Below are 22,502 nucleotides of genomic sequence, written 5' to 3'. Positions count from 1 at the left end.
ATAAGGGAAACAACACCGATTAGCAACAGTCAGTAATCAATATTTACAGTTGTGAGTGCCCCTAGCAAAAAAATAAGGGGCACGTCACCATAGGTAGCCTTTAGGCAGCTAAGGCTGAGGAACCCAAATGAACATGACAGTAAGGTTAGGTGCATTGTTAGTGAGGCAGGCAGAAAGGAGATCTGGATCTTCAACTACAACTACTGTGCAGTGTCAGGAGAAACAATATTTCCCACTGCCACTGCTGGAAATTTAAGAGATTCCAAGGACTTTAAATAATGACTTCTAAAAACTGTCGGCGATTTCCAGCCCGTGTACTTTTTTAAGTCATTGAAATTCATATGCTGGAAATAATTAATAGAGGTGGCTACTGCCCTGATGTCATGGGCTTTAGGGAATGAATCAGGATTAGCTTGTTTAATAAAGTATAGGATTTGTTGTCTAATCCCTTTTATTGAAATAGTACCACCTTTTTCCCTCATAAAGAGGGGGCCTGAGGATCTGGAAGATGTCCTGGACAGATAAGCTCTTAAGGTCGTCACCGGACAGATAGAAGGGTCTTGTGGAAGAGGGAGGACCTTCCAAGGGGCCCATCTCATTAAGGGATCCTCATTCTTTGCCAGAAAACTACGATCTGGAGATAGTAAGACTTCTCCTGAGGGGAGGAATTCTACATGTCCAGCATCTCTGGAAAGGGCTGACAGTTCAGATATTCTGGCTCCTGAGGCCAAGCTAAGCAAGAATAATATTTTTCTTAATAACATGAGATAACTACATGAAACGTTGTCAGTATCTGAAGCCAGTTTGAGAACGTCGTTCAAGAACCATGAAACCGAACTAGGCCTTTCTGAAGGTCTGAGCCTAGCGCAGGCTTTAGGGATAAACGTAAAGTAGGAGTCTGTTAAGTCTATCTTAAAGCCAAACTGGAAGATTTTCTTTAAAGCTGACTTATTAGTGGTAATAGTACTGGCTGCTAAACCTTTTTCAAACAGGGATCTGAAGAAGGATATAGCTAGATTAACTGTCATGGTTCGAGAGTTTGTTTCCTTCAGGATATATGCCAATTTCTTTACAGCAGCATCATACTGACGTAAGGTTGATTCCCTCTTATCTGATTCTAAGAAAAGGATGTTCTGGGGATCGATATTTGCATCTCTCTTAGCCGCAAACTTCATGAAGTCCATAAAGTTAGGGTTTTGAGAATTCCTGAGGAAGCGAACACAGTCCTCAATTGTACTGACTGAGATAGCCTGGGATTGGGAATCCGTCGAGGCCGGAGACCCAATTCTAGGAGGAGAGGATACCAGTTGCTCTTGGGCCAATTCGGGGCTACTAGAGCTACTTGTCCCTTGAATGTCCTGAGTTTGCTCAGGACTTTCAATAGAAGATTCACAGGAGGAAAGATGTAAATCTTCCTCCACTGATTCCAATCTATGGACATGGCGTCTATGGCATAAGCCAGAGGGTCTAGGTTGGGGGCCACATAGCAAGGAAGCTTGTGGTTCACTTGAGATGTGAAAAGATCTACCTGGAGACCTGGGACCCTCTGGCATATCCACTGGAATGAGCGCTTGTCCAGGGACCACTCCAATTCTAGAGGAACTGATCGGGACAGGGCGTCTGCTATCACGTTCCTTACTCCTGCCAGATGGGTGGAGGACAGATGCCATTTGTACTTGGTTGCTAGAGAGAAAATGGCTATCATAACATGGTTCACATGTTTTGACTTGGATCCTCCCCTGTTGATGCAGTGTACTACTACTGCGCTGTCCAAAACCAGCTTTATGTGAGAATTTTTGACTGGTAGAAGCCTCCAATACGTTTATGTGAAGCTGGTGGAACTGAGGTGACCAAGTTCCTTGAACCTTCTTGAATTGGGAGTATTCTCCCCACCCGCTTAGAGAGCCGTCCGTATGGATAACCAACGCCGGAGGAGGGAACTGGAGAGGAACTGATTTGGACAGGTTCTTGGCCTTCGCCCAGGGACGGAGACGCTTGCGAAGAATCGGCGGGATTACTGACAACTTGTCTCGAGATTTGACATTTGCTCTTGAGCGCCAAACTCAATTTATATCCTTTAGTTTTGCTTTCAACAAAACGTCTGTGACTGACGCAAATTGGAGGGAACCTAGGATCCTTTCCTGGTTTCTCCTTGATGTTTGTTTGCATTTGAGGAATTGCCTTATTGATTTGGCTATTTCTTTCCTTTTGACCACCGGAATTGACAGTGTGTGGGAGTTTAGGTCCCACTGAATGCCGAGCCACTGAAAACGAGACTCCGGCGTTAGCCTGGACTTGGTCTTGTTTATTTGGAACCCTAGATGTTCCAGGAGTTGAATAACTTTGCCTGTGGCTTTGAGGCATTCCTCGGCGGTTGCTGCCCAGATGAGCCAATCGTCGAGGTACGCTACTACCATTATCCCTTGTGACCTCAGCTGTTGGACCACTACTTCCGCTATTTTCGTGAAGACCCTGGGGGCTACATTCAGCCCGAAGGGCATCACTTTGAAAGAGAATGCCTGGTCTCCCAACCTGAAGCCTAGGTATGGGCGGAAGTGTCTCGCGACTGGGATATGATAGCATGCGTCTGTAAGATCGATAGAGGTGGTGACGGCCCCACGGGGAAGTATGGTCCGCACCTGCGAGATAGTCAGCATTTTGAACTTGTCGCAACGAATGAATAAGTTTAGACGGGACAAGTCTAAGATTATTCTTCGTTTTGTTGAGCCTTTCTTTGGCACGCTGAACAAGCGTCCTTGAAACTTTGAAGTTTGACTCTTGATACTACTCCTTTCTGAAGGAGCTCTTTCGCATACTCTGTCAATTCGTGTGTTGATGGTTGAAAGAATGTTTTGGATGGAGGAGGACCTTTGATCCAACTCCATCCCAGCCCTTTGGACACGATACTCTGTGCCCAACTGCTGAATCCCCAACTGTGACGGAAGAGAAACAGCCTCCCTCCTACCTGAGGGTTCTCACTGTTGTTGTGCAGGACGTGCTCCGCGTCCTCCACAGAAGTGTTTGCCTCTGTTGGTTGCCCTTCCGCCACCCCTCTGGCAAAATGCACCCCTAGTCCTGCTTCCCCTACCAAACCTATTGACGACTTGGAAAGCCTGGCTTTCAAATACGGGGTTGAAAGCTGGGGAAACAGCGTAGGAAGTGGAGGGCTGGTTTTGTGGTGTCAACAGGAGGATGGGCTGGTTTTGTCCCTTGGAGGTCGTCAGTTGCACGGTTTGTGGAACCGGGACTGCCTGGACGAATTGTTGCTGTTGCTGAGCTTGGAAGGCCGGGTATTTTCTGATCTTCTTTAGCTTCTTGGAGCTAGAGGGGGTGCTTTCTGTCTTCCTTTTAGTAGAAAGACCCCAGCGGACCCTAAGGCTCTGGTTGAGCCTGGTTGCTTCGTGGTGTACCTCATTCACAGCCGTTTCAGGAAAGAGGTCAGCTCCCCAAATTGATGAAGACAGCAACTTATTCGGCTCGTGCCGAATGGTAGCTTCCTGCAGGACATGTTTCCTGCAGTTTCGCCTAGCTGATACAAACCCGTACAGATCCGACTGTACAGTCTGTGTCTGTGCTTTAGCCAAGAGCTTAAACAGAGGCTCCGTACCATATGTCATGGCGGCAACCTCTGTCATTACCAAGGCGTTAAGCGTCCTCCCTAACCTTGTCCTTGCTTCAAACTCAGCTTGGATTAGGTTATCTGGAAGTCTCGGGAGTCTCTCCCCGAACTGTTCGATGGCACAGTCCGGTTTGAGCTTCCCTACGGTAAAGGTCGCCGGAAGATCTGCCCAGAGGTCCCCAAAAGCTGGAAAGAGTGGTGACGTCGGGTCTGATTCCCTCAGTTGAGGGAGAGGCTCATCTTTCATGGCGGCCTGTATCGTGACTTCAGCAATCTTTGTGGTGATGGGGAGTGGTGCCTCATCCTCTGTCGCAAAGATTGTGAATGGGCTCTTGAATGCTTGAAGCTTGGTATTGGTGCAATCCCACTCTTCAAGACATCTCACCCATTCCCTCTGAGCCTGTTCCCGGCTGTATATCACAGTCTCTTTAGGGATCTTATCTTCCCTATTGAGAGCTGCTTCCGTCAACCTGGCATATCCCATGAAAGGTGGTTGCAGAACGGCGGGGTGGAACTCGAAGTCCTCGATACGACGAGTTCCACAGTCCGGGATAGAAATCATTCCGTCCTTGAAGGGTGCGAAGGCTGCTACCCTCCAAGGATTGCTCATCGTGAATGCTGGAAGAGAGTTGTATGGAAGAGAGTTGTAGTCAGGCATCTGAGGTACTCCGGTGCCTGCTAGAGGAAGAACTGCTGGAGGATTCTGGCTATGACCTGCCAGCTGGCTCTCTTGGTCCGTCAGCCGATCCGCGATGTTCTGGATCGACTGGCCGGACTGAGCAAACGAGGTGGAGACACGGGCAAGCATCTGATCAAACCTGGTGTCCATCATAGCACCTACCATGTTCCCCACCTGTTGCATGACCCTTGCTGTAAAGGAATCAGGGTCGAAGGGACCAGAGGTACTGGCCTCGGCAGGGGTTTTCGGATGAGCTCCGGTAGATGAAGAAGGTACTGGCTTGGCGGGAGCGCGGACCTTCTCCTTAGAGGACTTGCCTCTAGACCCTTTGGAGTGCGAAAAGAAAGAAGTCGTCTTTGCTTTCTCTGCCCCGGGATGGTGAGCCGGGGTCTTCTGAGAAGAAGAGGCCGAAGTCTTCTTGGAAGACGGCCTCTCTAGGGTCTTCTGCTCCCGTTGTCCCTTTACCTTGGGAACAACGGAGGCGGCAGACGTCCTAGTTGCAATCTCTGATTCCGTAAAGCCTTGGAAGGAATAAGAAGATGCTAAAGGGTAAGAAGATCCAGAAGCGCCCAAGGGAAGCCCTTGAGTGCCCAACAAACCCACCTCAACCAACAACTCACCTCCGCCTACCGTCATGGGTTCTACGTTGAGGTCCAGTGTTGCGACGTCCGCCGTAATCTCCGGAGCTCCCCCGACCGCCAAGGCCTGCTCCACTTGCTGCTGGATGGTGGCGATAGCCGGAGCTGCCGCAACGGGGTCGACGTAGCCGGTCGACTTACCACCTGGGAAGATCTGGACAGCCATGGTCTTATCAAGGATGTACAGCTGCCCCTTCAGTGCGTTCTTGCCAAAGCCACCTACCCAGGCTTTCAGGGTGGCCGACACGGCATCCTTCACAGCGGCAGCCTGGAATAAAGGGTCATTGTAATCCTTAAAACGAAGCCCCGGAGATATCGTATTAACAGAAAAACTTATTAGTCAAATATAGCAATATAAAACAAGACTATGTGATAGTATATACCAAGGAAAGTATGAAATCTATGCCAGTATATACTTACTCCGTCCAAAAACTGTTCCACAAGCTCATAGCATATGGAGCAGGCTTCGTGGTGCCACACGATCAAATCCTTGTGGCGGACAGCACAGGGAGCGTGGGTCCGGCAGACCTCATGCCCACAAGGGTCTTGCAGGACGGCGTTACAACCAGCCTCCTGACAGTTGGTAGCCTGAAGTGAACAGATACATGAGTACCAGCATATACTAACAGGACTACTCAGGTATGGTGCTCCGCTGCATGCCGGAGTAGAATAAATTTTGGGCATAATCCTCTCCTGTAATCAGTGTGAGAGAGTCCATGGGACTCGGTAAACTGATTTGAAAACTCCGGTACACGCCGGAGCGAAGATTTCCAACAAACCAGATACCTGTGGTGAGGGTACGACACGCCGGAGAACTAGAGAAGATTACCCATAAAGATAATAAAGTAACTAAACCAAAACAAATAATATTGTCAGTGGAGTCTAGCTCTGCCGTACTAATCTTCCGGCAACCGACGGAACGCCCGTGTGAGAGAGTCCATGGGACTCGGTAAACTGATTTGAAAACTCCGGTACACACCGGAGCGAAGATTTCCAACAAACCAGATACCTGTGGTGAGGGTACGACACGCCGGAGAACTAGAGAAGATTACCCATAAAGATAATAAAGTAACTAAAACAAAACAAATAATATTGTAAGTGGAGTCTAGCTCCGCCGTACTAATCTTCCGGCAACCGACGGAACGCCCGGATGGTGAGCAGGTGCTCCGGCAGAAAATGGAAGATACTACGGCCAACATAAAATAGGGGAAGCATGAAAGGTCTACTCCGTATTCTCCCCCAAATAGCTGGCGGAGTAAGCTAAACGAAATAGGGAGGGGGGGGGAATCTGGTAGTATGAGAACGCCGGAGAAGGCCCGACGCGAGCTGGTGGGGTGGCCAACATCACCCGAACACGCCGGGACCTCCCCGAAGCTCAAAGAAAACGAGACCAGTCCGACTGGACCCCCATACGTCCAAACTCCCGTATCCCCCTGGGAGGGGTGCCCGGATGGTCGCCATAGCGACCATGAGCAAGAGAGGACTAACCCTCCCTCCACGTGGGAGGAAGGGAAGGGGACTAGGACCAGAGCGATCAGCTGGCTCGACGAGAGCGCAGGTGGACCATAAGGCGATAATGCAACAAAACATAGCCCAGGTCGAGCTGACCACGCGAGCGCAAAAGGACCGCAAGGCGGTAATGCAACAAAACATAGCCTAGGCCAAACTGATCGCCCCAATCATGCAACCCACAAAATAAATACATCGTAATAAATAAATGAAATCGAAATCACTAGTGGGAGATAATAAAATCGAAAAGGATTGGAATAATCACCCATGTGCCTAAATACCTAGACAAAGGACATGCATGCATGAACACTAATCTAAGGCACAAGCAAAGGACTTCCGAATAGTACGATGTAAGGCAATAAAATAAATGGGAACTTCTGTACCACATATAAAACTCATAATAAGAGTAGATATAAGAGCGGGATAAATACTACGGTATGGGGGACCGAAGTAGCTAACCGAACATGAGGCGAGCCGGCAAGGCGAGCCATGCACCAGACCAGGAGACTATTACTGGACCTAAAAAACGGTAAAAACAGTTCCTGGCTGGCTAAAAGTAGTATATAACCTTTCGGGGTACTTAACTTAGCTGCGGCGATAGCTTGAAATTCCATCTTGAGCGAATAAATCCCAAAAGGAGCACAAAAAACACAGAGCAAAAGTTGACACGTGTGTGCAGAAGTTCGCTAACGAAAAGGATGGCCACCAGAGGCGCTGCGGTCAGCGTGGTAGGTAGCGTAGTAGTAGTTGCCGGCGCCGGCCGTGTATCAGCTCTCTCAGGGGGGGATTTTGATGAAGGAGAATTCTAAATGGCAAGCGGTTCGTGGTAGTGGTCTCACTCGCCCCAGCTACATACCGACACCCTCTTTTTATTTAGGGTGAGCGAGTCAGTTACTCTGAAATCCCCCTATTTTTATTTTTTCTCTGGTAATGTTAGTATTATTTACCTAGAAATAATGAACTTAAGGAATTATTTCACGAAGCGACACGAACTTATCTAACGGTAACAAAAAGTGAATCTTTATTATTTTGGCATAACGGTACAGGAATCCAGGCTTTACAGTTGGCTAATAACAATGACAGCCTTGTTGAGGTAACTATGTATGTAAATACCAGTATTAAAAACATTTCACACTGTAATACGACAATAATAATACATTAGAACATCCATTACCTTAAATAAAATGAAATAAATCAAAGTAACTTAGAGAAACCCCAATCGCACAGCAAGTGTAAACATTGCGTAGCTATTTGTAGTACAGTAATTGAGAAGGATGCGTTCACTCTGACAGTTTTGTATTTACCGGGGTATTGTTCAAAAACATTTATGGTATGAAATCTTTATTTATCACTTTAAATAAAATAAAGAAAATTGTATTTAATAGTAAATATGTATTTAAAATCCTTCAAAATTACTCTAGTCATCGTCACTTGAATTAAACAATTCATCAGACAAAATCACTCACGGTTTCATCATAAGGATCCCAGTTTGAATCTGGTGAATCAATTGCAGGTTCGTTTTCCCTCAAATGAGCCTGTTTATGCCATAGAAGAACCAATGGTCAAGGAATATTCCAACATAATAATAAAATACCGGCACGTCGTTTTAACAACCCAATCAAAACATTAACTTGAGTGGCAGTTTGTACATACATATATACGTATGCTGTTATGCAGCGTTAGTTAGCGCTTTGTTTGTTTACATTACACTCGAGTAACGTATCTTTCGTTTCGTCATTTCTAATCATATTTGCCGATATTCATCTTTTATATATTACACAGATTTGTTAATATACCGAGTATATTACCTGTATTTCTTATGGTAAGTAGAGAAACATATGTACCGTAATAACATTCAGGTTATTTTATATGATACGTTTTACCCTGCTGCTTATTTTGAGCGTATGGTTGGCCTCACATTTTATAGGTCGACTAATATACCCGATATTAGTTAAAATCATAAAAATTTACTCAGAATTGGGGGGTCGACTTATCTTCCGGTCGACTTATACACCGAAATATACGGTAATTATATAGCTAAGAGTTTCACTGGACCAGCAGTTAAATTCCAAAATTCTCATGTCGCGCTAATTTTCTGTCTTTTTTTAGTTAGGTCACCATGACCGCACCCCTTTTCGGAGAAAGAGAGGAGCCAATTGGCAAAGAGCTGTTTGTTTCATGTCCTTAATGAGAAAAAACCATGCTAGGGGATGGAGGGTGGGTTCCAATTATATAATTACAGGATAAGTATAATTAAAACTTTATTTTATTACAGAAATGTTATTTTTAATTATGGGACTTAACCCATAATTATACAGCTGATTACCACATTGAGGGATAGTGGGATGCATGGATGTTTCTACCTCAAAGTATAAACACTGTAACTAGAAAGAGGATAGAAAAAGATTTGCCAACATTACCGTATATGTCCGCGTATCAGACAACCTTTGAATTCTAAAATTCACCCCTAACAACCGGGGGTCGTCTTATACTACAGTTCTAAAAATCAAATCTTGAATTCCAAGATGTCCATTGGTAGGCTGGCCTTGGCCTCAGTGCTATAGCCTAACCATCAACATACATGAAGATTCACTTTATGAAATAAACTGATAATAAAGGTAATAAACCCATTTTTACCTTATATGTATAGCATATCTTCACAACAAATAGTTTATCTGCGGAATAATTCCAAATCAATGAAAAAAACTTTTATCTATTCAATCTGAGCTGAGAAAATGTAAACATCAAGTTATGGTTGCTCTCACAGCAACCTTTATCTTTCGGCAACCTTTTAGAAATTTCAATCGTAGTGTAATTATGGTAGCAACAACATTTAGGAAAAGGATAACATATCAATCTTTCATTAAAAGTTTCTCATACAAATCACAAGATTGATCACATGTACCATCATTATAGGGATTCCAGTCTAGTACTGGCATGTCGACTTCAGCTTCGTCGTCGATATCATACAAATTATCTTCAGTACCATCCATGGCATTTTTAAAACGATTTTACACATTCCCCCATGCCTTTATAAAAAAAAATGCAGCGAACATCAAGTGAGGTAGCATGCAAAGTTGTTTGTAACTGTTTAGAACAATTCACTCATATGAACGATAATTGTATACAATAATTATTGTTCATTACTGTATTGTTATTATTATTAGTGGTTGTTTGCGAATGGTGATGAAATGTAAACAAAACAATGGTTTCCCATGTAGGCAACATATGTATGAAAAACATGATATAGAATTGGCTTTGTTAAACCCAGCTTTGATAACTTCTGAAAGGAATGTATCTGAATTAAGTTCCCTTCTGCAACTAAAGACAGTGATGATATCAGTAAAATACAATTAGCTGATTATTTTAAGGCTGTAAACAAAACCAGAATGCAAATGGCGCATCATTGCTCTGTTCATATACAATGAGTCCCTGGTTATTAGCGGGGGTTCCGTTCTCGGTGGGGTGCTGATAAGCGGAAACTGCCATTGACCAAAATTTGATGATTTATGGCGCCAAGTCTTGGTTAATGGCGCCTCTGTTAGGTAAGTTATGGCACCATAACCCTATCATTGGCATATTATGATGCCAATAAGCAAACTTGGCCCATTATGGTATGGAGGAGTTATAGAGTTCCATTTGACAACGTCTGCGTGTGAGAGAGAGAGAGAGAGAGAGAGAGAGAGAGAGAGAGAGAGAGAGAGAGAGAGTGTAATTGCTGTATGGATAGTTAACGACTGAATTGGCTGTTGGTGAGTTCTGGGCTTTCTGCTGGTGCTGTTAGATATCAGAGTTCTGTGTTTTGAGTGAGTTTTCAGTCAGTCTTAAGTCAGAAGCTGTGATACTAATCAGTAGTGTTGGCAGCGGTCTGTGGAAAGTGTTGAGGGCACTGAAGTTATTTAAGTAGTGGGTTATTGGTTTGTTGCTAATTGTTCTTGGGTTTGATATTGGTTGCTTAAGAGTTGTTGTGCTATGAGGTTTTTGTTGAGTTGTATGTGAGTTCCTGTTGGATTATATGTGAGTTGTTGTGAGTTGTGTTGGATTATTAATGTGCTTGGTTATGGTTGAGGGTTGTTGTTGGTGTTGTTAGTGGGTGTGTGTTGCCTTTTTGTGTTGTTTTGTGGTTGTGTTTCTTGTTTGTTCTTGTTGTTGAGTTGTGGTCCTTGGGTGTTGTGCTGTTGAGTTGTGGGGTTGTGGTCCTTGGTTCTTGTTATTGTTGTGTTGCTGGGTTGTGGGTTGTGGTAAACAAACCAATGGTTTCCCATGGAGTATCTGGAGTGGTTGATAAGTACGTGTTTTTTTTTTTTGTTCTGTATGTAGGTTTAGGTTAATTGTCGCCTGTATTCTGTAGTGTAAAGAGGAAAGTGTGACTGAGGGTGGGTTTGGCAGCTGGAGTGATTAGGTTTGTGTGGAGGAGATTTACCCGCTTGTTTTTTTAAGCTTGTGATCCTGCCACAATAGTACCAAAAATTGCCGATTTTATGGCGCTAAACCGGATCGCCATTAATAGAGTCCGCTGATAACTGGGGACTGCCAGTATATACTATAATACGATATACAGGTACTCCTCGTTTAACGACGGGGTTCCGTTCCAGCGACCATGTCGTTCAACAAATTCGTCGTTGAATGCGTTATTCTCTTTATTTTGACTAATAGCACTAATTTTCGGTCATATATTCAACACAGAACGAGTTTCCGACATAACCTACTACTTGGCAAAGTTCTGACAATGCTTTATATCATTTTATTACTCATATACAGTACGGTCCCCAATTATGTGAGAATTTGGTCGATCCACGGCCTCGCAGAATTGGAAATTCGCAGATTTCGAAACACATACCTCATGGGAATAATTCCATTAGGGACAAGGTAAATGGCAATTTACCCAGTCAAACTTTTTTATACTACCAATTTTCAATACTTTCTATGTACGTACTATACATTTTTTCTAATATGAAATTGTTCTTATGGATAAATAAAACATTAAAAAGGTTTTAATAACTTGAAAATTACGCACAGGATGGTGAAAACTCCCACACGTAAACAATGCCACCATTGGGTGCAAGTGTACTGTACGATACATTTATTTCCTCTAAAAAAACTTTTGGATGGAATTTCCTCTACCTATCCTGTGCCAAAAAAAACTTCAAACTCCTCTATCTCATCCTCCGTGAAGTTCTTCTGCTGAAGGAAGGCTTTGTGAACCATCTGAGATTTCGGGGACGGGCGAATCATGCGTGTCTTCACTCCCGTTAGGCCTAACAAAGTAACAAACTTGGTTACGAGCACCTGTCTACGTTTCTTAGTCCGGCACGTTCACTATGTAATTGTTTTCATATAAATTTATTCTACGATAAAAAAAAACTGATGAAATTTCAAAATTTGAAATGAAATTACAATTTCTTAAAATGATCAAAATTCAAAATTCAACATGAAATGACAGTTTCTTGAAAAGTTTAGATCGAACAATTATCTCTCTCTCTCTCTCAAACACACCTGCTTCTCTGTTATTCACTTTTAATAGTAATTTTCATCAAAACCTATTTCAATAAAAAAAATATATGATCAAATGCCTAAAGCTAGTCAAAACAAGTTAACCTAGAAAAAAATTCTTACTTCATGTTCAGCAATGACGGATTTCAAGTTGTCATCTGCTGCCAAAATGGAAGTTGCTCCTTCCTTTGTCTTTAACTTAAAGGCAAGCTTTTTAGTTTCGAGAAAATAGGTCTTCCTCAGATGCATACATGGTGCAGATGATCAGAATACACTTCGCAGATCTGAATAATACGTATGGCGATGATGATGATGATACCGATCATTCATACACACTGCGCTATGATGTCACAAATGCATGCGGCGGAGCTTTCCGTCTTAGCTTATGGCTGAGCAGAAGCCTTCAGAATACATTTTGCAGAACTGAATAATACCTACGGCGATGATAATGATACCAATCATTCAGAATACACTTCGCAGATCTGAATACCTATGATGATGGTGATGATAAAGATCATTCATACAAACTGCGCTTTGTCACAAATGCATGAGAAAGAACCTCCCGTCTTAGCTAATGGTTGAGCAGGAAATCTTTCTCTCACATTCCCCCTTGGAGGAATAATAGTTTTTTTCCTTCAAGCATTCCCCCTACCCCTTCTCTCAGATGCCGGCAAACCCCCCCCCCCCCCCCCACCTAAAACATTTGAAAAAGACAATAGATTTGATACATTTTGCAGCATGTGACTCCCAGACTTTGAACGGCTTTGCAGATAGAGAAAATCTATTTTCGAGAATTAGCGACACATAAAAGGGGAATCGCACAATTAGAATACGCATAATTCGGGACTGGACTGTATTTTAACTTCATCATTTTTTAACTCATATATTTTAACTTCATCATTTTATAACTTCATAATGTATAATTTTCTTTAAAATAGTGTATTTTATTTAACACATTTAACATTCATTCTCGAGTTACCCTACTAGTAAGTCAATACAATACTAAGTCAATAAAGTACTAAACTTTTCTCAGAATCCGCTAGTTTCTTTGTCATTTCTTTTTATTGTAGAGGGGAGTGACATGGAAAAAATAATTAATGAATTTTGGTGATCACGGGGCATTTGAATGTCGCTGTCAAAACGTAAACAAAGCATAACGCCATCTATTGAGGAAAGTGAACACTGAACTATTTGCTAATGGGATAAGTATTTTCTAGCATTGATAAAGATTTACGCTTGCACTTCTTACCTCTAGCATCATCTGATCTCATGGGTGACATATCAAGTACGTATGTAAATACACAATTGTATAAAAAAATTTCAAGCATACTAAGAGTAAGGAATTTGTGCATGCCAAATGTCTCCTTGTTTTATTTAAAAGGATTAACTTGGTAGACTTCTTGTGTGGAATATTTAGAAAAATATATTTATTTTCAAGTTAATACAAAAAACATATTTGACTTCACACATTGTCTTTTCATTACTAAGAATTCACACATTTTCTTTTCATTACTAAGAAATTCTCACTAAAATACAGGAGAAATGGCATAATTTTTGCTGTCTTGAACTTGTAACAAAAAATTGCGGCATGCGTTCGGCCGTGCAACAAATAATGGTCACTGAATCAAACCAACCAGTGGAGTTCCCAGTCCACAGAATGCCAACTTTAAGCAGTTCAACTGTATAGCTTTTCTTTACAAAGTATTACAGCCTTATTTATTGGTTTAGCCATAGATTTCAAGGTTTTCAAAACCTAGGCTGGGCTAGATTATTGGCACTGAATAGCCTTTCTCTTGGCAACCATTTGGCAATGTTTTTATTTTCATTTTATGGCTTTTTATTCTCTCTCTCTTCATGTTGTCGTCCTAACTCCGAGTTGTCGTAAAACGAGTACGTCGGTAAATGAGGAGTACTTATACATGCAATATGATTACAGTAAAATATGTTTTATTAAAATTATCATTATTCTCAATACAACTTTTATTTGACTTTTGCAAGTGGATACTCTCTCTCTCTCTCTCTCTCTCTCTCTCTCTCTCTCTCTCTCTCTCTCTCTCTCTCTCTCTCTTATACAACAGATTTGAGAAACAGCTGATTGCTGACATCATTTACCATAACTATTGAGCATTTATGAAGAGCTCCATTAAAACTGTCAAGTTGTTAAACCCTGCCAATTCTTGCTGGTGGCGTCCATAAGTAAAAATAAAATACATTTTTGTTCATCCCTCATGCAGTGGAGATCTCAAGAAAGAATACTACTAAATTAAAGCTGCACGTTTTAGCCGAGGCTGAATAAAACGCATAATGACAGGGAGAAAGTGATGTTCAGAACTGGAGAAATAGCACCTAATGCTTATAGTACTATGAAGTATGCGAACGTTTTTAACCAAACTTCGTTAATTTAAGATAAAAGGTATCACCAAATTATATGTCTTCTAACAAATAATGGCAATGAAGATATTGATGATGATACTCAAATCAGCTGAGATTTTGAGAATGCAAACTATATCAAATGCAAATGATGTACATGACGATGTTTATATTCTTTAATACAGTAACAATATCATATATGTAATGGTAATACTGTAATTGGATACAACAATCAAAACAACCTTCATTTAAGTCATCATTATTATAAATATAGATGTACTGTTTAATTTTTGCAAATAATCACTGTTCTCCAAAAAACATTTCAGTTTTGTAATTTAGAAGTCGTCCTATACTACAGATATGAGATAAATTCATGAAAATTTGCCATGACTTTTTACCTCGTCTTATCTAAAGGTTGTCTTAAGGGGACCGTCCGCTATGATGTCTATTTTTTTTATTTATTACGCAAAATACATAATTTTTATATATGTTTTAGATATATATAATACCTTCATCATATAAAAATTTCAAGTCATTTGATCAAAAACTTTTCGTTTTATTAGCAAAAATCATGATTTTAAAAAAAAAATTGGTAGAGTTTTCTCCGCTAATATGACATCAGTTGTATTGAAAATGATACCATAAAAACTTCTTTATATACGGAACAATTCTGTGTGACAGAATTTTGATTTTTTAATTTTTTTATTTTTTATGAATTTTTTTTTTTTTTTAGTCTAGACACTCAAAAAATTCTAAAAAAAAAGGAAGAAAGAAATCAAAATTCTGTCACACAGATTTATGGGATTTTTATTCCTCTTTCCAATGATATCTTTCTCTCTAAAATTGGATAATAAATAACCGAGTAATGGTTACCGACATGCGCATAAGTATGTTTTTGAGTTATGAGCTCCCAAAGATTTGCTATGTAAATTTTTGCTTTTTTCTTATAAAAGTCAAAACAACATTATTATAATTACTTTATTTGTACTTTTATTGTTGATTTCTACATCAAGGATCGTGGTCCTACCCCTAAAAGTGGTGTTAATACCCTCTGCGTGACACCCGATAATGATCTTGACGGCGAGACATGAGACAATGAGGGCAGCTGAAAAACAATTAATTTTCGTGATTTTCTTTCAGCACACTCCTGGCCTTCGAATAATTTTGCTAGCCATAGTTGCTGAGTAGCCTTCTTGATCTTAGGTAACTTCGGCATTGCTATAAGTTCACTAAGAAGTTATAAAAACAACGTAAATAGCTAGTAACCAAACGCAAGTGCCTACGTACGTGTAACTGCTTTGACGTCTGTGGCGTAACTGAGTCATTCTCCGAGTCTCGCCTATAAATAACCGCTCTGAGCAGCTCGCTTCTCACCCAGTGTCACAGTACCTTTCATTGCTACCAGATGTATGAGAATTTCGAAAAAAATCTTTAAAAATCGCTGTATATATGCAAAAATAAACACGCAAAAACGATTCTGTCAAACTCAAGTCATACAGACGACGCAGTTACGATAACGTCATCATTTAAAAACCGCTATATCTTCATTATTTGTGAAAATAATTGGCTGAAACTTCTGGAAAGCATGCACGGCATGTTTCTGCATAGATACAAGTAATAACTCGATTTTTTATTTTTTCAAGTTGACATGTCATCCGCCATAGCGGACGGTCCCCTTAAACATGGAAATATATGGTATATAACGATGTTTGTTAATTCCTTACCTGATAAGAGAGTTGATGCAGGATGGTATTGCCTCTGGTTGTCACTCATCTTATCATGCACATACGTGGCGGTATAGCCAGCAGGCGCTTACTACTTTGGTGGGACCTTTGTGGTGAAGGATATTTCCAATAGCCAAAAAAGGATAGGTAAATGGTCCTGCCCAGGGCTCAATGTCAATAATTCATCAGAGAAAAAGCTTCTTACCTACTTCCTAACCCACATCTAAATAAAAAAAAAACCACAACCACCCTACCAAAGGACAGGAGGGTACTCAAGTACTTTGTACTTCCAGGCTTCCCAATAACAATATAAATACCTTATATCAAGGGGAAAAAAAGGATTTAGGAAAAGTTGCTTCCTACACTTCCTTTCCCAACACCACGCCTGCTGCAAGAAAAGGACCCAAGGTAGTACTGCAATCATTATACAGTTTCATTATCTCGAAGAAAATGAGATGCAAAGAGATTTACTTTCCCAAAATGTAGTTTAAAATTGCTGATAAGGACAGGCTTCCATTAAAAGCTAGAGAAGTAGCCACTGCTCTAATCTCATGAGCTTTCACTTTATATGAGAACACGTCTTCTTGAACTGACGAGTGCACCTAGCGGATCACGTCTCTTAGGAAGAATGCCAGTGCATTCTTTAAGGTCTAGACGGGTTCTTGCAAGACCATGAATGTCCTTAGTTCTATGCAAGTAGTATTTTAAAGCTCTCACTGGGCACAACGATCTTTCCACATCATCGGATCCCAAAACTTCAGTCATGCTCTTAATAAAGAAAGAATGAGGCCATGGGTTTAAGGGGGACTCGTTCTTGGCTAAAAAAACCAAGTGAATATGAGCAGATAGCATTCCCTTTTGAAAGGCCTACCCTTTTATCCAGGTATATACTTCACTAATCCTCTTTGCCATCGCCAAATATATCAGATAGAGGGTTTTTCTAGTCAAGTCTTTTCAGGAGATGGAATGCAAAGGCTCAAAGTGGGGACCTGCAGGAAAATTTTTACACTTGAGGCTGTTCAGAGACTTTATCATTATGATATGTCCAGATTGGAGGACAAGTCGAATCCCCTATGGGCAAAGACTGAACCCAACATGGCTCTATAGCCCTTAATGGTGGATGTTGAAAGTCTCCTTGCTGACCTTAAACACAATAAGAATCCACTATTTGGGTAACAGAGGTATGAAAAGAGGAGACTTTGGTGCTCCTGCACCATTCTCTGAAGATTTTCCACTTGCTTTGATAAACGTCAATAGAGGATTGCCTTCTGCATATAGCGATCGCCTCTGCAGCCGCTTTAGAAAATCTTTTCTTTCTTTGGAGTTTCTTGACAGTTTGAAGCCTGTCAGGGCCAGAGATACAAGTCCTTGGTGGAATCTTTGTAAGTGAGGTTGTCTGAGTATATGCTTCCTTTGAGAGCGCAGCCCTGGGAAATCCACTAGGTGGTCAATGACCTAGGGGAACCATTCCTTTGAGAGCCAGAACAGTGCTATCAGAATTAGACACATTCTGGCGAGACAAAAACTTGTTTAAAATCTCTTATCAAACTGAATGGGGAAAGGCATACAGATCCTGTTCAACCAGTCTAGGAAGAAAGCGTCTACTGACCAGGATTGGGATCTGGTACTGGCGAACTATACAGAGGAAGACGATGGTTCCGAGATGTGGCAAAAAGGTCGATCATTGGTTTTCCCCAAAGCTTCCACAGATCTAAGCAAACCAGTGGATCCAATGTCCATTCCGTTGAGAGGACTTGTCCCAGATGGCTTAGTTTCATCTGCTAAAACATTGATCTTTCCTTGGGGTAACCTGGTAATTATTCTGGTGTCCTTCTGGTCTGCCCAGAAGAGAAGGGCCCTCACTGCTTCGTACAAGGAAAAAGACAGAGTACCTCTTTGCTTCGCTATGTAAGAAAGCGCTGTCGTATTGTCCGAGTGGACTACGATTGTCTTGTTTCTTACTTCTTGAGAGAAGAACTGAAGGTCTAAATGAACTGTCTTGAGTCCTTTCACATTTATGTGGATCAACCTTTGTTCTGGGAACCATATCCCTGATGTCTTGCTCTTTTCTAAAAAAGTGCCACATCCCAGATCCGATGAATCTGAGCAGTTCAGGTCTGGGTTCAACGGAAAAAGAGACTTTCCTTGGAGTTCCACCAGAGAAGGTCCTCCTTTACTTCCCTCGTCACTGGAAACATACAAGTCTGGAAGAACCTTCCTGTTTCAGCTCACTTTCAAAAAGAACTGTAGGGGTCTGAGATGTAGTCTGCCCAGACTGTTGGCTGAGCATTCTTCCAGAGAAAGAATCTCCAGTACCTTTATGCAAGATTCTATTCTTTTCAGTGTCAGAAAAACCCGAAAATCCTGTGACACTATTACCATCCCCAAATATTGAATATTCTGAGGAGGGATCAATTGAAACTTCTAATGGTTTACTAGAATTCCTAATTCCTGTACTAACAAAAGTGTCTTCCTGAGGTCCTCTGTGCATTGATTCTCTGAATGGGCTCCAAGATGCCAATTGTCCAAATACAAGGAGATTCTCACCCCTGTAGGTGTAGCTACTTTGCAATGGAAGCCAATACTCTGGTGAAAACCTGAGGTGCCGTCGAAAGACCAAAGCAAAGAGCCAAAACTTTATAAACCTTTCCCTCAAACATAAAGCTGAGGTATTTCTTTGAGCTGGGATGAATAGGAACGTGGAAATATGCGTTCTGCAGGTCTAAGGATGTCATACAATCTCCTGGGCAAATGGACAACAGGACTGATTGGTTTGTTTCCATCTTGAATTTTCAGACATTGAGAGTGCTGACATCCAAGACAGGCCTCCAGCCCCCTGATGACTTGGGGACCACAAACAGAAGGTTGTAAAAACCTGGAGGATGAAGGTCCTGCACTGGCTCTATTGCCCCTTACCTAAAGGAAACATCACTTCTTCTACAAGCGCCGAAAACTTCTCTGACCCTTGTGAGTAAGTGGTCAAGACAACTAGTGTGTTGACTAAGGGAGGCACTTTCACAAATGGGATGATATAACCTTTCAGAACCTTCACTATCCAGGCCTCTGATCCCTTTTCCTACCTAACTTCCCAAAACGAATGAAGTCCGTCTCCGACTCGCAAACAGAGGATGGTCTTTTCATTTGCGAGAGGAACCTTTAGCAGAGGTCTTCTTGACTGTTTTAGAGGCAAAAGGAGTACTTCCTCTGAAACAGGAGAAGGATCTCAGTCTGGACTGAAAGGGCTGTGGCACGAAAGAAGAGACTGCTTCGAACTTACAACAGACGTCTCTTTAGGTCTCTTGGTGGACTGAGGTGCTTTTCTTCTGCAACTCAAAAGCTATTTCGAGGACTGTAGACTAGGGAAACAGGTGTCATTTATCCAGCAGAGAATACAGCAACGACGATCTCTGAGTAGCTGTAACTCCCTTAGAGGTGTACAAGCACCAGAGCTCCCTCTTCTTCAGAGTGCCTAGCAGAAAAAGGGAAGTTAGTTCATGGGAGCCATCTGTGATTTCCCTGTCAATACAAGATAAAACTCTAAAGCAGTCCGACAAAATAGTCTCTGGCAAAACCAAGCAAGATCTAATTTTGCGGACTAAAGCACCCACTGCCCAATCAAGAAAGTTCATAACTTCAAACACTTTAAAGATGTTCTTGAGCAGATGTGCAATTTCCGAGGCTGAAAACAAAATCTTGGCCGACAAGAAAGCAGAGCACCTAGCCAAATCTACTATTCCCAAGAAGCCTCCTTGGGAAGGGCACAGATTCCCAAAGAAGGTACCTCCATCTCGAAATCCTAGAGGGGGAAAAACTAAAAGATTTCCTGCCTTGATCCCTCTTCTGCTAGCCAAGCTTCTATGTCTTTGAATGCCCTCATTGCTGAAGAAGAAAACACCATCTTCGGTATGTTGGAGGAAGCAGACAAGGCATATCCATCACTAACGTTGACGTGAGCAATGAGGGAGTTGTAGGCAAAAGGAAGGTCGGATAAGAAGTCAACAGGAACTTCATTAAGGCAACAGACGCTGAAAAGGCAGCTTGATCCTCTGCCTCTTCTTCTTCCGATAAAACAGGAGAAAGATCCGCAGGAGCTTGATTTATGTCTGTAACCAGAGGAGCTTGGGGAGTCAGACCCATAACGGGTGCCTGAAGAAGTTCTGCACCTAAGGACGCCCGAAGTGTCTCAGCCACTACTGGCGCCCAAGATGAAGCGGACGCTTGAGTAGTAGTGGGCCACTTGAGGCATCGAGGGATCATTAATAAGCAAGGCAAAAATCTTGTCCAGTTTCAGCTGAACAGGGTCCACTTCGGTTGATATAGTAGGAGCTACCAGAGGGGGAGAAGGAATCACTGGGCACTTGAGCACAACTGCACCTTGTGACACCATACAAGCGGGCGCTTCCTGGCACTTGTTGATAAAAGAGGGCTCTGGTGCCAATGGGGCTTAACTGCTTCTGACATCACAGGCAACTCAGGAGTAACAGGTGCTGGGGAGCATCACCTCCTGAGAGGCAATCAGAAGAAAATTGCTCTGAACTGTCCCAGTGGCTGCAAGATGGGTACAGAGTTCTGGACCTCTTTAAGGAACTACAGGTGATGACTTGAGAGGGTGCGACTTACTGCTTGAGTGCCACTGACGACAACGACAGGGAGAGGAGTCTTTGGAACTGGACAACTTATGCAATTCCAAAGAGAGACCTTTCCAGTGGTTCTATGTTACAAATAACAGGTTGAAGTGAGGGGGTGACTGGTCGTAGGCAGATCCCACCAACCTCCCTTGGGCTACCAGTTTGACTCCTCCTATGTTCTGGGGAGTATGCCACTGACCTTTCCTAGGAATTGATGGGAAGAACAGCCACCACCTCCACTAACACTGGACTGCTCCCTCATCTGAACTAACACAGAAAAAAGTTTTTCAAGCTTTTCTTCTAGGCTGGCAATGGGGTTGGGATCAGAAGTATGGGAGCCTGAAACTTGAGAAGGTGGTACAGTACGCAAGAGAACTGGGAACCGGGGTTAAAGAAATAACAGGAACATTCGAATATGATGGTCCCTGAGTAGCTAATTTCGAAATACCTCTAGCTACAGCCTTTCTCTTCCTATCTCTATCCAACTTTCTTAAATGAGATTCTAAGATCCTCCAAGTTCTCTCATCCCAAATTACAAACTCATTACACCTTACATCCATAGAGCATACTTGCCATGACATGATGAGGACAAGGTATGTGTATTATGACTCTTTAGTCAATCTAGTCTTACAACCATTCACACAGTACCTAATGTTAGCAACACTATTCTCCGACATGTTTAAAAAAAAAAGGTAATTAAGTCCACAATAATTATCTACTTCTTTAGTACCAAGAACCTAAAACTAAATAGATATCGCCAAATTGGCCAATGCAACATAAATAATACTTCATAAAATGTTAAAACACAAAAGGAAAAGTCAAGATTCCAGTCTGTAGCCATCAGCCAACAGAAAAAACTGAGGTCTTTGCCAATTGGTTCCTCTCTTTCCCCAAGAGTGGGCGGGGTCGTGGTTACCAAACCAAAACAAGACAGAAAATTTGCACAACACGCGAACTTCGGAATCTAACTGTCGGGCAAGTGAAACTCTTAGCTATATGATTACTGGGTAAGTCCCATAATTAAAAACTTCATATTATTTCCACGTTTTAGACTTTTACAACCTAGTTACCCTGGACATTTAGGGGCTTTTCATAATGTTTGATAAGGTTTTGGATTCCCTCACCACGTGCCTCTGGTGCCAGGTCATTTAGAAACAGTAACTGCTTCTTTCAGCTCTACCTCAGACACAAACAGCTTTCATCCCAAGAATGCTTTTGTTTCATGAAAATATGAGTCCCTAAATTTGCAATTAATTGCATATCTATAAAGCCAAAATTCCTCTCTACTTTCCTTCCTACAATTATCTAAGATCACAAATGACCAAAGGCATTTCAGTGAAAAAACACTGGTGAAACTGACCAAGGAGCTACCACAAAATAAATCATTTACAAAATTTAAAAATGATTAAAGAGAAGGCAGTTCTTCACTAAAAATATTTGTTATAAAACAAGCAATTATATATCTATTGTTTTTGAGAAAGAAATTAATAAAACAAAAAAGTTCCATTAAGGATGTCTTGAGAGATCACAGATGAAAGTACAAAGCAACCATCTCATTAATCCAATAACTGAAGTGGAAAATTAAACAAATTTCTCACAAACCTACAAAATTATTTGTAAAAATATGAAGGGCCATTGAACCAAAACAACATGAGAGAACACTTACGACTTTCTGATTGGCGAGTCTTCTTGGGATGCCGTACTCTCCTGTTCTAACAATATCCTTAGGTAGTAATCTCCAATCTTAATCTCATCTTTTAAAGAGGGATACGATACCTTTGAAATTAAACATAAAAATGTTTACTGCTAATATTTCTAAACAATTATGTCCGTTCTATACCG

The 22,502-nt window shown here is 41.8% G+C and overlaps 1 protein-coding gene across 3 annotated transcripts in view; it reads right to left on the bottom strand.

Annotated features, from left to right (window-relative positions):
• LOC135205298 (dnaJ homolog subfamily C member 13-like) overlaps positions 1-22,502 on the bottom strand; it is a 683,293-nt gene that overhangs the window by 178,750 nt on the left and 482,041 nt on the right. For all 3 annotated transcript variants that reach the window (XM_064235698.1, XM_064235699.1, XM_064235700.1), the window contains one exon: positions 22,327-22,436. In XM_064235698.1, coding sequence (XP_064091768.1) covers positions 22,327-22,436 — 110 coding nt within the window. The remainder of the gene's footprint in view (positions 1-22,326; positions 22,437-22,502) is intronic.

This window comes from Macrobrachium nipponense, chromosome 49 (assembly GCF_015104395.2).
Source record: "Macrobrachium nipponense isolate FS-2020 chromosome 49, ASM1510439v2, whole genome shotgun sequence".
NCBI classification, from domain to species: Eukaryota; Metazoa; Arthropoda; class Malacostraca; order Decapoda; family Palaemonidae; genus Macrobrachium; species Macrobrachium nipponense.
The sequence above is the reverse complement of the archived record's forward strand: the minus strand, read 5'-3'. Positions and strand labels throughout refer to the sequence as shown.